The sequence below is a fragment of the Passer montanus genome, unplaced genomic scaffold (assembly GCF_014805655.1).
Source record: "Passer montanus isolate IOZ18808 unplaced genomic scaffold, ASM1480565v1 scaffold86, whole genome shotgun sequence".
NCBI lineage: Eukaryota > Metazoa > Chordata > Aves > Passeriformes > Passeridae > Passer > Passer montanus.
The window spans coordinates 853,620-871,867 of NW_024373923.1; the positions used below are offsets into that span (position 1 = coordinate 853,620).

The 18,248-nt window shown below is 40.5% G+C and overlaps 1 protein-coding gene across 3 annotated transcripts in view; it reads left to right on the forward strand.

Annotated features, from left to right (window-relative positions):
- The window catches only part of CUNH18orf25 (chromosome unknown C18orf25 homolog), a 44,657-nt gene that overhangs the window by 12,808 nt on the left and 13,601 nt on the right, over positions 1–18,248 (forward strand). For 2 of the 3 annotated variants that reach the window (XM_039733322.1, XM_039733323.1), the window contains exon 2: positions 1,790–2,603. In XM_039733322.1, the coding sequence (XP_039589256.1) occupies positions 1,880–2,603 (724 nt within the window). In that variant the 5' untranslated portion in view covers positions 1,790–1,879. Of the gene's footprint in view, positions 1–1,789; positions 2,604–8,945; positions 16,739–18,248 lie in introns of those variants that run through there. The other variant, XM_039733324.1, reaches the window with a different exon arrangement.

Here is an 18,248-nt window from a genome sequence, read left to right on the forward strand (position 1 = left end):
TTTTTTTCCCATACATTTAGCAGGCTTGGTCTTGCCATTGCCATCTTTCTTGTGATGTCTGATATTAACCAACCTTTCTTTCCTTAGCTGGTGTTTCTCTGCCATGAGTATTTTCATCATTTCCTTGCACCAAACAGCAGTTCATTCATTAGCCTGAAGGAAACATGAACTCTATTTTAGTATTGCCTAAAAATGAAGTTTCAAAGTGGGTTAGGGCACACAGGACAATGCTGAACTTTGCGCAGCACCTTTCAGAAGCAGGAAACTACCCTTATATTGTGTGTTACATACATGTATACAATTACATACTTACAGGCAGCTTGGGATAGATCAGGGAACCAAAGAAGGATTTTCAGGGTACAGAAAAATCTCTCAGAACCATCCATGCTTCCTCAGGGTGCTCAAGTGCTGATTGCCCACCTCTGCAGAAATGTAGTTTTTCAGATAAGATCTCACTGCTGCATTTTCTTGCCTACACTTTGTTTTTTGAAGTGCCATAAATTTATAATTTACTGTACTTCTGAAGCTGTAAAGGGTTTGTTCCATGCCATTCATCTGTAAGTGAATGTGGTAATTGAAAGGTCTTTATTCTGTGTTGTATTCCAAGAGAAAATTCAGGTGAAAGGCAAAGTGTGAATAATGAAGACAGAATGGTAACTATTGATCTCTCCAAGAAAATTTCTTTGAAGTTGCTTCAGGTAGTTTTGGGTAGGTAATGTGCAAGTTATCAATCAGATAAATAGCTTGGTCTTTTTATTTGCACTGAAGCAATGCAATTTATTAAATTATAACTTGAAGTAAAGTGTAGGATACTGGTGTGGGTAGATAATGTTTTTTTGCTTGCAGCCCCTATTATTTAATGCTTCTTTCCTGGCAGATTTGAGAGAAACTAAATCAGCCTTGGGGTTCTCATATAACCAGGGCTTGCATAGGAGACAATCAAGGACTTCCTGAATGGTGTATTAGATATTCCTAAAACATCTTTGTGTGACTCACCAGCATGGTGGTGCTCTGGTGAGAGCAATCCGTGTGACACCTCTGGAGCCAGAGCCTGTAGCTGTGCCTCTGACAGTTCAGGAGCACTTCTTTATTTAATATGTCTGATATATAAGGTTCCCATGCAGCATGATTCCACTGGGAACCCCATTCAGTGTGACTCCAGTACCATTTTTCATGGGTGTGTAAATGAAGGAATAATTTGGTGTAGCAGGATGAGTTCACTAGGAAGAGGTAAATGAAGAAAACCAACATGATGCTGAACAATAAGATGCTCTTCTATAGAGCCAGCCTGGCACAGCTGGGGCTGCTCCCCTGCACAAGAGAAGGCTGCAGGGACACCTGAGAGCCCCTGCCAGGGCCTGCAGGGGCTCCAGGAGAGCTGCCCAGGCACTGGGGACAAGGCCTGCAGGGACAGCACACAGGCCATGGCTGCACTGCCACAGGGCAGGCACACATTTTGGGATGTTGGGCAGGAATTGGTGGCTGGGAGGGTGGGCAGGCCCTGGCCCAGGGTGCCCAGAGCAGCTGTGGCTGCCCCTGCATCCCTGGCAGTGCCCAAGGCCAGGCTGGATGGGGCTTGGAGCAGCCTGGGACAGTGGAAGGTGCCCCTGCCCGTGGGTGGGAAGGTGGCACTGGAAGAGCTTAAATGTCCCTTCCAACCTGGGCCACTCTGAGGTTCTCTAAACCCATTCTGTCTGCAGCCAAAAGCAGTGAGTTGTTTAAGGTAACACTGTGGAGAGCAGGTTGAGCTACTTGTGTAATTGTTTCCTACTGTTCTGTTCCTGTGCAGGCTGCTGCATTGCTGGAGACCACGTCTAGCTCACCCAGCCTCCTAGACAACGTGCTCAATGCTTTGAGACTGGAAGGACCTTGCTCTGCAATGAAGATGGAGGCAGTAGGAAAAGCAGAAGAACTTGTTGATTCAGAAACTCCCCCAAAGACTTCTGAAAAGCAAGAGACTGCTCCTGATGAAGACAGGCCTATAGAACTTGAGACACAAGCTCAGAAGGACAGTGTGCCCACTGCAGCAGACTCTGCAGTGCTCTCTTCCATGCCTTGCTTGCTGATGGAACTGAGGCGGGACTCCTCGGAGTCTCAGCTGGCGTCTACGGAGAGCGACAAGCCAGCCGGTGGCCGAGTTTATGAGAGTGACTCTTCCAACCACTGCATGCTTTCCCCTTCCTCCAGTGGGCATTTGGCCGACTCCGACACGTTGTCTTCCGCAGAGGAGAACGAGCCCTGCCAAGCTGAAGCTGCCGCGGAGGGAGACCCCTCTGCGGTGTCCGGAGCTGCGGTCGGGAGGAAATCCAGGAGATCCAGATCCGAAAGTGAGACTTCAACAATGGCTGCCAAGAAAAACCGACAGTCCAGCGATAAGCAGAACGGCCGAGTTGCCAAGGTGAAGGGTCACCGGAGCCAAAAGCACAAAGAGAGGATCCGGCTCCTGAGGCAGAAGCGGGAGGCGGCTGCTCGCAAGAAGTACAACCTGCTGCAGGACAGCAGTACCAGCGACAGTGACCTGACCTGTGACTCCAGCACGAGCTCGTCAGACGACGACGAAGAGGTTTCAGGGAGCAGCAAGACAATCACTGCAGAGATACCAGGTAGAGGATGTTTTTTAAACTGAACTGTAACGCGCCTGACGTCGTTTCTCAGCTGTCATGCTAAGTTAGATGAGTGACACTTGAGAAAAACCCCAGGACAACTGCAGCTCTCTGTAAATTTGAAGACTGCAGTGTAATAACAAGACGTGGGCAAATTTTAAAAATATGTTCTGTGAGGTTTCTGTGCACTTTTGCACTCCAACAAAGCATAGATATGGTAAATGGGAGGAAGAACTACCTTTGAATTCTGGATTTTTCAGATCTTTGTAAGCCTATATGAACTCATGTCAGTGCTGTCATATCCCCTTAGATGGTGATAATCTAATTCTTAAGATAAGTGGCCAGCTTTGCTTTAATATAAAAAGCCCACAGCTTGGCAGCTGTGTTAGAAATGGCACGGCACACCTCTTGCCTGTGTAACAGTGAGGCCCTGGCCATTATTGCACTCATTCTGTGCTTTCAGCTCAACACGTCAGTGCATGACAAACCTGCTTAGCCTTATTCTGAGTTCTTTCAGATTGCAGCTGGTCACCTATTTTAGGATACAGATATGATTACACAGGTGCCCAAGCTATATTCACACCTAAATTTTCAACATTTTAGACAAAGTTGTTACCATTCTCCTATGTCGTTAGGATCAATAATTTCTACACTTTTAACTTTCTGACACATGTGTGTTAAGATGGGAGGCAGCAAATTATAGGGGCCTTCTTGTCATTTTATTAGTGTCATTTTATTAGCAGAAGAAAGTTGATTTCTTCAAGGTTTTTGTCTGCTGAGTCTTTGTTATTTTATTAGTCCAATTGCTGTGGACAGGATCTTGTGTGAATTATTCTTGCAGCATATTATACCATAGAACCATCATCATATGGCAATCAGAAATAAAATCCATAAAAATAAAAATACGTAAAAATAAACTTTTTTTGCTTGCCAATTTTTACTGGGTTACATGCCTGTTGTGCTAGAAGTTTTTTCTTTTTGAGAAAAATAACATCTTACATAGAGCAATAACATTTAAAGGAAAACTGCAATATTAAGTTACTGAAGTAATGCTTTCCAGATGAATTATTTAAAATACTGCAGCAGATTTTACAAATAACTGATTTAACTGAGTTGATTATGGTGGATGATGTTGTCACCATGAAAACTGGCATTTTTCCCGCACCTGCTAGGAAGCAGGTTGCACAAAGGAAGTAAATGTTTATTATTAGGATGTCTGGAAAAGGCATAATATCCTCCTATAAATATTGTGTAGTAAACTTTCAATAGAGATCTAAAATTATTTTTACCAATTTAGTAGTTAGTCTTGTAGCTTTCGGTTTTTGCCTTTTTATTTATAACTTTTACACTTTGGGCAATTTAAGCCTAACTTAAAGCCTGTTGAAGAAAACTATTTCAGTAATTTTTGGGACAGGTTCTTCCCCACCTCTCAAAAAACCTCAAAACATACAGAACAAGTCCCTCAGGTCACATTCTTTTTTTAAGTCATAAAAGTACCTTGTGACCCAGAATGGCACCACATGGTATTTTCGGGTCTGCTTAGGTTTCTGAGAGCCATTGTGGGGCCCTGATGCCACTCCAGGATATTGTTCCTGTATCCCTGGGTGCCTCTGTATTTGGCTTTCAGTCCTGACCACGAAGGAGATGCTTTTGGTGAAGGGATCCCATGACATGAAGAGCTTGACTATTAGTGATGGTTACACCAAGGCCCAGCTTTACCTGCAGTGCAAGAGTGCCCAAACCATCCCGAGGGAGGGACACTAACACTTACTCTGATTTCACAGCACGTGTCATCTGCTCGGTGCTGAGCTTGTGTAAGCCATTGAAAGGTTTGAGCTGCGCCCTTGGTACGATGGGGTGTGATGTGTACCTGCCACATTGCGGTTTTCCTTTAAATAGAAACGGCTTTGCTTTGTGGGAAACGCCTTCCAAGTGCAAGATAAAAATACCCTCTGTAGAGATAAGGATGTGGTTTGTCCAAAAAACGCATCCTGTGTGCTCTTGGGTGAAGGAGACGTTGTGGTTGTCAGAGCTGCGGCGGAGCTGTGAGTCTGGTCGGGCTCCCAGTGCTCCGTCACAGCGGTGGGCTCCCAGGCCATCTGCCATCCCTCTGCCTGGGGCTGGCAAAGGACTCAGTTCCTTCTTCTGGCTAGCAAGCCATTTTAGTGCACTTAGCAAAACACTCTGAATAGACTCAGAATTGAGGGAGCAAACGTATAGATAGAAAACAAACACAGGGTATCCAAAAGCGTTACTGGAATTTCACAGACTCAGAATTGAGGGAGCAAATGTGTAGATAAAAAACAACACAGGGTATCCAAAAGCGTTACTGGAATTTCAGTCTGCCAGTGTTCTCTGCACACAGTGGAAAGCTGAAAGGTTTGACTTCAGTGTCAGGACCTAAGCATGAACAACTTTTGCCTTTACTTTTAAAAGAGTTACCTGTACACATTGATGCAGAAGAGTTTTTTACAGGCACCATGTGTTCCACTTAGTCTGTGTCTGGACATTCAGCTGCAGTCTTGGTTACTTACTCAACATCACTTATTTTCATATAATTTTCATTTTTAGCCTTCTGTTGCCCAAAAAACAGCTTTTGCCAACAGAGATGCTTTAAAAATTTTAGTGACAGGTAATTCGGTCCTCATTACAAAAATTACACAGACTCTTAAGCTGTCAACACAGGTAGTGATACAGCAGGCAGTTTGCTTGTGTGTGGTCTGAAAAATTAAATTACCACATTTGAGAATACAGTAATCTTTCATGTTGTGTCACTAAAAATCTTCTATTTAAATCGTGCAGTAGTTTAAATAAACCTTTTTAAAACCATCTGCATCACTGGCTCTGAAATATGTTTGGCTAAATTTGTAAGGTAAAGAAAAGGTTCAGTGAAATACGTGATGATGATGACACCATTAAGTTACAAACAGAGGAGTTGTTCAATAGGTAGTCAGGTCTCTGCTGAACTTAAAGGTACTGTGGATTAAAATAGTGCCAGGCTTGTTTTTCTCCTCAAGGAAGACTGAAGAGTTGAGATTTTACTGGTGGTACTTCAATACAAGTACTGTGAGCTGCACAGGAGCTCAGCACAGTGTAAGTTACGGAATTCTGAATGCACCCTGTGGTGTTAATTTACACCTGAAAATACAGGTTCAGTCTAAACTTCAGGGGTGCTCCTGAGAGCCTTTTCACTGGCGTGAGCAGTCATAATCTTTGGCTCTTTATTTCAGGGAATGCTGTGATTTTTGGATTATTACAGATGAGGAACAGCTTTTTACCTTTTAATGACTGAGCTTCTCTGTTGGCATCTAAAATTTTGCCATTCTTCAACACTACATGAACATGCAATAGGAGTCCTGAAATAGATTCTGCTAGGCTTCCTGCTGTAGTAGGAAGTTTTTCCTTTAAACAATTTCTATGTGATGCTGCAAATTAACTCTGAATTAAATTGGCATGAGAACAAGTCTGGGAATTAATATTTATTGGTGTGTAAACACTTATCTTCTGGAAGAAACAAGGCATTTAAAAAATTCAAATAATGTACAAAAATCTTTTGCATTTTACCACCATTGTTGTTTCTACAACTCAGAAAAATCCGAATTGAAATGGGGATAACTTATGTTTTAGACCATCACAAAAACCTGTCAAAAAGTTTCAGTGTTAGTGTTGAAAAAGCTCACTTTGTTAAAAAAAGACAAGACTTTTAAAATATGCAGTATATCCAAAGAGATGGGCACAGGTTCCTTCCTCCTAAGAACTGTGCATAGATCTTGGATAAAGCATCTTCAAAGGATGAATTCAGAATGACAATTATAGTTAACAGATAGGAAAAAGAATCAGTCTGTTAAGAATGATTGGCTGTAAGATACTAATTTGGAAGTGTCTGCAGCAGAATAACAGAGGAACCAACCATTGCTAGTTAGAATGAAGATGAAGCATATCTTAAATTGCTGTGTTGCCAGACTTACTAAATTAAATTACTTTGGATTTGGTTATTACTTAGATTGTACTTGAGAGATCCTATAGAAAGACAACATTGGGGCATTTCTTGGGTGCTGTTTTGCAGGAGGTGTTGTCATGAAAATGAGAGAGGAATCTTTGATTTTGCCCCATTTGTGACCTCAAATTTGTTCTCCTTTAAGCTTAGCATAATTAAAAAACTATAGTTTAAAGTTTGTAGACAGAAGAGGGACCAATTAAATAAATGCTAGAATTTTTAGTATGTAAAAATGCATTTTTAGGCTTGGGGTTTTTTAAACTAAAAGAAAGAGAAGATTGATGAGGCTTGTTGTAGTAGCTGCACGGGAAGCATTTAAAACATTGTTTTGCTGTTGCTGTAAATTTGAGATACTCTATGAATGATGCCTTTTAAAATTTGTATTGCAGGGCTATATATTTTCAATACCTTATTCAGTTTACAAAACAATTTTGTCAACTTTGACCATTCTAGTTCATTTTTAACTTTAAAAACCTGGGAAGATTGTCTCACTTATCAAAATCAATAGGTTTTATTTAAATTGCAATTAAAAATTAACATTACTTATTTGTATGTCTATGAAAATCAGAAAGATTGTAAGTTAGTTCCTTGAGTTTAAGTTAAGATGTGGGCTAAAGACAAACAAACAGAATCATATTGGATGTTCAGTACTAGAAGTAAATGAACAGAAGAAATAGTTATTTTAGGGAGGAAAAAAAATTGAATATACAAAAGGAGCCATGTTTTAGAAAAAATGGTACCATTTTACTGAATTTATTTTGGTTAAAATGCAGTTGGAGGGATGTAAATTAGTATAAAGTAAATATTTTTAGCAGAGGATCTGAATGCTGAATTTCCAGCTCATCTGATAGGTAAACAGATGGGCAAGAAAGACTCAAAAACTACTCTTCAGAAATGAGAGAATAACCCAGGGCTTTGTTTAGCTGTTCCTGAAGGATCTGTGTATACCTCATTTAAACAGTTCCTAAAAAGAATGCAGTGTTTAAGTGATACTGCAATGTTGTGTACTCAGTGAAATCTCAATAAAGATTTGGTGCCTTAGGTTTTTATTAGTAAATATTTACCTAGGTCATGCAATGATTTCTATCATTCTTAGGGTATTTTGTATTATTCTTAAGCTAGAGGGTGCCACAAGTTTCACATTTAGATATTAAATTAGCATCTTCTGTACCTTTGTGTAGTTTAATGTGATGCTTGTCTTGTTTTGGTATTACCTTAGGTGACATTTGTCTGTTTGGATGGCATGCACATACTGTTTATTATTCCTCAAACGGGTACAGAGCCTCATTTTCTTTGGGGTTTGTTGCTTCCTAGATGATTCCTGAGTGAACTCTAGACTTTAAAATACAGTTTTTTGTTATTGATACGTAGAGTAAGGCTATGAGGATTGGCCTTCTCTTTTGGCTGCTGCAGTTCTTCCTTATAACCCCAAAGCCAGTCATTCCACCATCCTTTTGATGGATAGCTGGAAGCAGAGCAGTTTCCTTCCAGCCATTCCCTGTTTTCTGCCTTGCCTGGGACTGGCTGTGGGAATGGTGGCTCAGGGCAGGGTCCTGGCTGGTGTGAGGCTGGTCAGGGCTCCGTGGTGTTGTCCCTGTGATGGAGCTGTGTCCATCACGCCTGGCAGAGGATGCTCTCCCCTCCTGTGTCAGCATAGCATTCACATAGCACTCATAACCCCCCCGTATTTTTGTGTTTTGCGTCCTCATTCTGTGTGCTTCCCAAAATCAGGCCAAGAGCTCTGGGACAATTCCACCTGTGTTTAACAGCCTGTTTATAAAAGGGTCCAAGCTCACATAGCACTCATAACCCCTCCATATTTTTGTGTTTTGCGTCCTCCTCATTCTGTGTGCTTCCCAAAATCAGGCCAAGAGCTCTGGGACAATTCCACCTGTGTTTAACAGCCCGTTTATAAAAGGGTCCAAGTGGGAAAGCAAAATACACATAATTATTCAGGTTTGTCAGTTAAAAAATAGCATTTTGGATTGCAGCTTAACAGAACTAAACATGCTATTGTGTAATGTTTTTGACACCTTCAGTTGAATTCAAAACAAATTGCAAAGGAACTGGAGTAATTTGGTAAAAAAAGAGACCTTTGTGACAGAATTGTCTGGGACTTTGAGAATGAAATATTTTTAATGCCAGAATTTTTATTATAACCTCAGTGGGTGTAAAATTTTATTATAAGAGTAATACTGTTGGTTAATATATGCTAATTCCTCTCCTGTTGTCATATCCAAGGGGCAGAATTAGAAAAGTTGTTTTCCTCAGTTAACATGCCTTAATAAACAGTATTATGTTCTTACTTAACGATGTCTTATCAAATGGCCTCAATGTCTTTAAAGCTGGCTTCAGTCGTGCTGGGGGATCTGGAGGAGCGACCAGGGAAATTCCAGGATTGCTTGACAGGGGCACCGTGTGGGATAGGAACTGCATAGGCAATGTCCTGGAAGAGGCCATGAACTGCTTTGCCGAGATGCAGAGGCAGACAGAGGAGAAATTCCGCATGTGGATAGAAAAGCTAACCCATCTTGACACGGACGAAGAAAGCAAGCAGCAACTGGAGCCCAGGGAACCTAAAATCCAACTAGTTGGCCAAAGAATCCCCCCTACCACGCAGTCAGGGGCTTTCGTGCAGATGCCTGATAGCCAAGCCCTTCCTCAGCAGCCGTTTAACTCGCACGCGGGCTATCAAAATGCTGATGCCGCCCTAGAGTTTCCAGTGACTTTTAATAACAACTTTCCACCTCTCTTCCCAGAGAATGGGAATGTGGCAGAGCCTGATCTGAATAAATCATAAACTTTAAAAAAAAAATTAAAAAAAAAATCTGATTTTGCAATCTTGGTGTTATTTTGGATTCTGCTAAAAACGAGGTTTGCTTTTCTCTTTGTATGTGTTTGTTTTGTTTTCTTTTTTGGGTTTTATTACCATGATATTGTTTGTTTTTCTTAATTTATAGTGAATATATGTAGTTAAAAAAAATCACAGTACACCCACCTGCATGTGCCAGTACACACATATAAAAAACACCTTTAAAGGTGTATGTGGGGATCCACCCTAAGCTTTCATCACCAAACTTGGGAAAATATAACTTAGAGTCCATGTCTAGATACCCCAAAAGCAGTAGGGCTGTGTTTGCTACAATAGGAGCATTCAGGGTATTCATCCAGATGCCCTTTTTTGCATGTTAAAACGTTTATATAAGGAAATAAGTTTTATATTTAAAGAGATAACGCACCCTAGAGATGCAGACTAGATACAGACCCATGACATTTCCTTGACTGTTTACTCTCAAGTTTTGCAGCTTGACCATGCCACACATTAACTTCTTCATTTGTAGGCAGAATGAGTAAATAAGCTTACCCTAAAAATTTAGCTGTCTATAACAAGCGTGCACAGCAGATTTAATTCCTTTTTGTCTCCCATTCAGCAGTTCAGTCCCTGTCCAGGGTTTTCATCTGTGTCACTGCTGTGTTGCACATGGAATATTTATGGAGGCTGCTGCCTTACCCTGTGTGCACACACACACAGGAGTCTCTCTGTGCTCCATTTGGGTGCAGGTCATCTCCACCAATTCCAGGTGCTCTGCTCTTCCCTGGGTCTCAGTGGGAAGAGATAAGCCTCACCGAGGATGCCTCCAGGCAGTGTCTTTCTCTCCCATGAGCTGTCCCTGCCCTGGCTTATCAGCAGTCCCTAAGAGATAACTGTGGGGTGAGATGAGTCACCCCAACCTGTGCACACAGAGCAGCTCCTGCTTCCTCCTGTAAATGCAGCCCAGCCACATCCTTCACGCTGGAATAAAAACAATCCTGTCTGCCCTCAGATAAGCAACCATCAGGGGATGGGTTGAGCCTTGGCACAGGAATTTAAAGGAAGGCTTGATAAGTGAGCACCGTGGTGGTCTGATAGCTGCTGGCCTGGGTCAGACCAGACCACGCCTGAGCACCACTGAAATCATTCTTTACTTGTGATGGGGAATGCCACAGCATCAGGTCCATTTAAGTAAGGCAAAAAATTTACTGTTTTGTGGGTTCTTTTTTTGTACTAATAGTTGTCCTGAATAGGCAGGCTTGAAACTGTGGTGTTTAAAATAGGATTAATTTAAACTATGTATTAGAAATATTTAATTCTTACTGTTATTGCTACACACAGGGATTTTTGGGTCACCTCTCCAATAAGGCCTTCCTTCATGGGAAGTAACTTCTCTGTAGCTACCAAAAAATGTATATTTTTAATCAGGTAGAACTTGATAGATGTTTCTAATGAAAATGAAATCAAAATTTTTACAATGGAAAATGAAAGCATGCAGTTTAAGTAACGAAAACACTTAGGTCCCCTTTAGCTCAGTTACTCTGCTTTTTAAACCACAGTCATTTCTTCCCTAATTATTTTAGTTTACTTTCTTTTCCTCCTATTGGGAGTAACCACAGTATCTTCTGTAGGTCAGGTTTTTTTACCCTCCCTGAAGTCATTGGGAGTTTTTCCATCAATTTCTGTGACAGTTTGGATCAAACCTGTAACAGGAACTCAAGAAATACTTTTTGTTATCAGTATAATATCTACACTGGTATTTTAACATTATTCTTGTCCTAGACTGACTTTTAAAAAAAATATATGATGCCTTCATTAAAAAAAATAGGTTAGAGACCTGTGTTATTTTCAGAGTATCTGTTTGAAAGACTATGCAGGAGATAATTTTTAAGTACTGGAATAAAGTCTTTTCAGATCACCTTCATGCGTTTTGATACAAAGATTTTGATATGAACTGGTTAGTAAACTCCCTTGTCTGAAATTGTGTGCATTTCAGGTAGAAGTTAAACAAGTTGTTCTATGTTTGACTGCAATTTAAAACCTTATCCTTATCTGTTAAAAAAGATCTTTCAGGGAAGAGTATTGGCTGATAAAACAACCCCCACCAAAATGGATGCTTCTGGTGTTCATAGATTATATATATATATATAAAATATATAAGATTGTATATATATATATATAAATCTCTTTATAAAGATAAAAAGAGCAGAATATTTTAAAGCATGACAACTTTACAAATCTTCCCGTGCATGCAGAAGCAGCTTTTTGCAGTGACTGGTTTATTTTAGTGTGTATGTCTGTAAGCATGCCCATAGTATTTTTTGTAAAATAGTATAAATGGAACAATTAGGTATTTCAGAACAAATTGTAAGGAGTTCAGTTGAACTTATTTGTGTCTCAGACTGAAACACCTTTTATATGAATCTCATAAACAGATAATAACTTAATTACATATGCAGCCAGTGAAATTTCTGCAAATTTTCAATGTATTGGTCAGATAGACCTTAAAAAAGAAAAAAAAAAGAAAAAAATTGAAATAATTCAGTGTGTGAATAGATAAAAAATTGTGTTTGATTACTGGAGGCAAATATTTAAACATTTTATTTTTTCCATCGCTGCTAACTTATTTTCAATGCAAACAGCTGTGAACACAAAAGAACAAGCAGAGAATGACAGAAGTTGAACGTACAGACTTTAAAGCTGTACTCTTTCTAGGATAAAATTATCTCAAGGCTTCCAGAAGACTGAGGGAATAGTTCCTATTAGGTATAACTTTAACTTAATTTCTCCACAAAACTACCTAGTTGAAGGCTAAAAACACTTGTGCAAGGTCAGTGACTGTAAATTGTTTTGTAAATGGTAAATAATGTTTCCTTTCCTCACTCTTTCCACTTGGCTCAAACCAGAGCCAAATCTTCTCCTTTGAAGTGAAAGTGTGCTGATGTGCACAGCTGGGTACTGCTCCATGAGCAGGTTTTCCACATGGGGAAGTGTTTTTGGCCTGAAAATGAGAGGGGAGCCCCACCTTTCTGTAGTTCAGGTGTAGCATTGCCTGCCCGGTGTAGGATTTGCCCATAAACAGGAGCATTTTTCCTCTTGCTCTGTATTCTGAATCCAGGAGGTGCCGAGCCCTGAAGGAACCAACTCCAGATACCAATACTAGTGATGAGTCTGTGTTTTAACCGTGTGTGACACTCTTTGGCATCTTTTTGAGAAAACAGGTTCCCAACACATAGTTTCAGATTTTATATTTTTTACCTCCTGGGAATATTTTCACTATATTTTTATGGCATGGCTGCATTTGAGTTTGTCATGATTTCCATTATAAGCTCTTATTTTCAAAGGGCTTCGACTAGAAACCCTCAGGGAGTTAAAATTTCTTCAGATGAAATTTTAACATAAATTTTTATCTTACCCATTCTGTATCTCATGGAAACAGTCTGACTTATCTAAGACTACTTTAGGACTATTGGAAGAAAGCTCATCTACTTTTCAACCCTGAGTTACATTTTGAATGTATGTTTATGCTGACATCTCATCAAAGTACTTCAAAACCACCACATTTAACAAGTAGGGGAGAAATCAGTAGGAGTTTTGCAGAGACATCGAGAACCACAGATAATTTAGTGTTTCTCTAATTGCCCCAGGATTTATACTTCAGAATGGTGTGAAGAAACATTTTAGTTCCTTTAAGGAATTTTGCTTATGGTGTTGGACCCACATTATAGCTTGAAAAGGTCAGATGCATCGAGTGAGGTGAGCTGGTGTAGACTGGTGTAATTCCAGGGATGGTTGTGCCAGTTTAAACCTAACTGGCCTGTTCACAGAATCAGGGAATGGTTTGGGTTGGAAGGGACCTTAAAGCTCATCCAGTGCCACCCCTGCCATGGGCAGGGACACCTTCCCCTATCCCAGGCTGCTCCAAGCCCCATCCTGCCAGGGGTGGGGCAGCCACAGCTCCTCTGGTTCAGGCTCCTATATTATCACTTTAAATATTGAATTATGTGTTTTTAATATGGCAGCTGTTCCAGCCTGGGAGCAGTGGAGCACCTGCAGAACCCTCGAGTTGGAATTTAGCAGCAGGTGAAACACAGTGGTTTCGGTTTTATGGTTTTTTGTGCAAGTGCACAAGAAGTAAGCCTTTATATAAGGGCTCAGTTTAAATTTCACTAAATGTCAAACTGACATTGCAGTAAAAGGATTTCCTTCTAGGATCAGTCCCTTTTTAGGAGTTCCTGGAAGTCCAGGGGCTTCAGCATGCAGTGTTTTTGCAGGCTTGCCTGCAGGTTCTTCCCAAGGCATTCATGCTCCTTTCAGTGGGGTTTGGTGAGGAAGGTCTTTAGGGATAAATATCTGAACGGTCAGGTTTTATTTAGGGAAAAAAATAATTAACATACAACATAAACTCAAGGCAATGAAACTTTTTTCAGATTTTCTATTGCAAAAATAACAGTGCAGGGAAAAAAAGAGTCAAAATGTGAAACTTTCAGTGTCATTTTTAACAGTACTAGGACGAAATAATTCAGGCAGAAATACACATCTATTTTTTTAAGCATAGTGTCTTTTAGTGTTTGTGCAGGATTGTTGGGTTATTTTATCTGAGCTGCTAGGTTAAAGACTGAAAAACCCATCTTAACTTCAATGAAACGGGATTATATTTGGCAGTTATGTTACAAATTGGAACATGTTTATTATCACAGTTTTCTCTTTTAATATATTTTATCTCTTTCTGTATCCACATACTGTATGTGGATAAATTTATAAATCATATTTCAAGGGCATTAAGAAATTAAACTTTAGCCCCATTGATAGTAGTAGAAATTTTCTACTGGTTTTAATGGGGCTGGCATTTAATCTCATTAAAAATTGAATTTACTTTGCGGTTTTTTGTCCAGAGAATCCAGCTGACCTTGGGGCAAGCCTTTACCTGGTGGGGGTGTGTAATTCAGGCCAGTTGGGTAAATGTTTTTAAAACAATGGGGGTCTGCACTGTGACCACTGCAGTTACATGTGTTAGAACAAATGCACTGTGTGATTTGTGCTGTAGAAGCCAAAATAATCAGGCTGATTGATAGAGATGGACAGTACCTTGCAAAAGATGAAGCCAGAAGTTGGTATTTCTCACAAATTTCATTAGTTTCTTGGTGTTAGGTCAGCAAAATGAAGGCACATGGAAAAACAGGCTTATTGAGTTAGCAGGATTTCAAGTGCAGAGCGATGGAGCAGGAGATTAGTCTGGGCCATCAGACTGTATCAGTCCTTCCATGGAAAGGTGCAGTTTGTGCTGGGGAAAGTGTGATGTTTTCTGCAGGGGTGCATGTTTTCTGTCTTTTCCTAATGGAAGTTGTGTTAACACAGGGAATTATTTACTTCTGTTAACCATCATGGTTACGTAAGGATGTGATGGTTTCCAAAACCCTCCTGAGACACTTCTCTAAGTAAAACTGGGGAAGAGACCTGGTTGATATGCCTGCTACCATAATTATTGCATTGTTAGGCAGCATCACAGAAAATAACTCCTGTAATGAGATACAAAGTGAATTCCACTTTCCAGTATTCTCAATCCATAGCCATATTCCATGTGCCTTTGCTTAACGCTCAGTGAAAAGTGCTTTGTTATCTTCAGTCATAATTTGCTAAATTAAATCCAAGATATTTTCCATCCAGTCATCAAAAAGCCTGAAAGTATGAATGTTGTTCAGCAAGACTTGAATTTTTGGGATTTCTTTTCTTGTGCTATAAAAAAAAGTATCCAGTCTGAGAACAGATAATAATTTGATCATGCTGTTTTGATTTTATTTTATCATTATGGTTTAAAGAAATACCAAACAGAAAAGCTTTACTGTGTGAAACAAAGGAAAGTGTCAGGAAAGTGGATTCACTGATAAAGTTCACTTTATGATTTTTGAGAGAATGTTGTTACACTGCTATTGTTTTTTATTGTATTTACAATGTATTATTTGCTTAACCCTGTAAATTTTGAAATGTAACTACTCTAACCTGGAATAAATAAATAAACCTAAATAGCAATGAAGTTTTTCATGTTGCTAAACAACACAAAAAAGCACAAATCTCCAGCTCCCACTCCCCTTTGGGAATTGTTTGACAGTTCAGGTACTTTGTGCCATTTGAGCTGCACATAGTTTTGAAATGGAAGGTCTGGGTCATGTTGTAATTAGTACCAGGTTTCTATTGCTTATCTGAAACAAAAAGACTTCACCCTGTAGTTTTGTGAATCAGTATATTATTTCAGTTGTGCTCACCTGACCTTAAAATTTATATAGGCAATAAAGTCCATTTTATGTTTTGTGTAATCTGTAAGTAAATGGGAGTTATCTCTTAAATTTAAGCAGCCAATGTAAAAGAGGGCGTTGTTAGGTCTTTCATTGTTTTGAAACATCTCATTATTCTCATTTGTTCCACAGAAATAAATTCAGATAGAGTAGTGAGGCTGAGATCAGCAGTGCCCACGTTCACAGGCAAGAGGTGGAGGTGAGGCTGGCAGAGGCTGTGTCTCCCAGGGCTCTGTAGCCTTTTTAGCACTTGCACCTTTCCCAAAAGCATTCCTGAGCACTGCTTCCAAACTCCTCAAACATTCAGCAGTTAAAAATAGCCCAGTAATTGGAGGGAAACGTTGTTTTCAGCTGGGTTGAGCTCCTCTGCTCCTTAGCCTTGAGCAAGCTGCAGGCTGCTGCCTGCCTCAGTTTCCCTCGTGGACAAAGGAGGTTAATAACCACCTCGGAGTTCTCTGGGATGCACTAATGGAGAGCTTTTTGTAAGAACAAAGTGCTGTAATTATTGTTGCTTTTATTACTGTACTGGTCTGTGTGTGTTAAAACTTGGGGTGATATTCACACGTAAATATGATTCTGTGTCTCTTCCTTGCAGGGACACATGGCTCCAGAGGGCAGCTCAGACCACCAAAATTAGGCTTTTAATTTTGGATTTATTTTAATTGGGATAGTCCTCTAGAGATTTCTGTCTTTTTTCCTCTACTTTCAGAGGAAATGTAGCAAATTTTAAATCCCATCCCTGAGGCTGGAATTCTTCTTGTGGAACTTGAGCACTGTAAAATTGAGGTGCTTGGGCTGAGGTGGTGTCTAAGCTTTTTCTGTTTGCTGGGGAAGGAGGAGAGATGGTGTTCTTGATGCTCCAAGCTGCAATTTCCAGGCTGAGCTTATCTGACTCTGAACTTCCTCTCTCTGGCTGCAGTGGGAAGGAGTTTAGATGATCAGATCTGCTCAGCAAATGTAAGAAAGGTGAAGAGAAATAATGATTTGTAATCATAGAATGGTTTGGGTGGAAAGAGACCTTAAGGCTCATCCCATTCCATCCCCTGCCATGGGCAGGGACACCTTCCACTATCCCAGGTGGCTTCAAGCCCCGTCCTTGGGCACTGCCAGGGATGCAGGGGCAGCCACAGCTGCTCTGGGCACCCTGGGCCAGGGCCTGCCCACCCTCCCAGCCACCAATTCCTGCCCAACATCCCAAAATGTGTGCCTGCCCTGTGGCAGTGCAGCCATGGCCTGTGTGCTGTCCCTGCAGGCCTTGTCCCCAGTGCCTGGGCAGCTCTCCTGGAGCCCCTGCAGGCCCTGGCAGGGGCTCTCAGGTGTCCCTGGAGTCCAAACACCTGCAGCTCTCAGCCTGTCTCCACAAATTTCAAGGACTTAATTCCCCACTCAGGTTCTGCCAGCTGATATCTTGTGTTTCCTCTGCAATGATAAACAGCCCATGCAGTGCAAAGGGACAGTGCTTCTTATGGAATGGCTGCTTTTAACCTACAGCTGAAATTTTATGCTTGAGTTCCCCTTTTTGCTTGTGCTGCCATTATAATGAAGTAAGGGATAATAGGAGTGTGGATCTTACAGCATGGGTTAGCCTGCTGAGTGTTGAGATGTGGCTCTAAGAAAAGCAGGGGAGCAGGTAGCAGATGAGAAGTGATTTAATTTTCTGTGTTGCAAGTTAAAAATGAGAATTGGTATGTGTAGACCTGGATTTTTGTGCATATGACTTCTGATTCAGTTGTTCTGAGTGGAATTAGTTGTGATGAGCTGTTTAAATTAAGGGAGAGTTGGACACTTGGAAATGCTGTCCCCGTGATGACCTCTGCCTCTGAATTCTTTGGGGAAGAGAAAAAGAAAGCAGGCTTTCCCTCCCCCCTTATAGCATTAAATGTCAACAGCTGTATTTTGCTGCTGGTACTTATTAACTTTCAGCCTTGCATTTTTCAAGCATTTATTGCTTTAGAAATGAATTAATGCTTGTCACCAGGGAAATGTACTTCTTCCAGCTACCTTGGGTTCTCAAAAGATGTAATTTTTCTAAAGTAGATAGTTTAAATTACTGACCAGGGAACCTCCTGACTGTTCTACATTAAGTCTTGGTTCTGGCATGGTTTGTCTTGATGTCTGTTTTTTAATCTTTTGAAATCCTTTTAGGGCCAGTAATTATGTACAGTGTCTCTATTATAAAGAAAAGATGATGAATTACACCAGTGGTTGTAGTTAATCCTTTTTACTTTTTCAACCTGAAAGCATTTTTTCACTTTATTTCCTAGCTGAAGCCAATTGTCATTATTTCTTGGTACCATACATTCACTTTGCATCACATCACTGGATGATCATGTACTTGGCTAGGGAAGTATTTATTTCCAGATTTAACCACTCCTGTCCCTTCCATGTAGCACTGAAAAGGAAACAGCTTTTGGGAACAGAGGACTTTTATAAGATTTTTTTAATATGCCTTCAACTGCAGCTTCCATCTGGTTGTTGTTGCCTGCAACTTCTTCGTTGTTTGGTTTTGTGTGGTTTTTGTTGACTTTTCTTTTTTTAACACG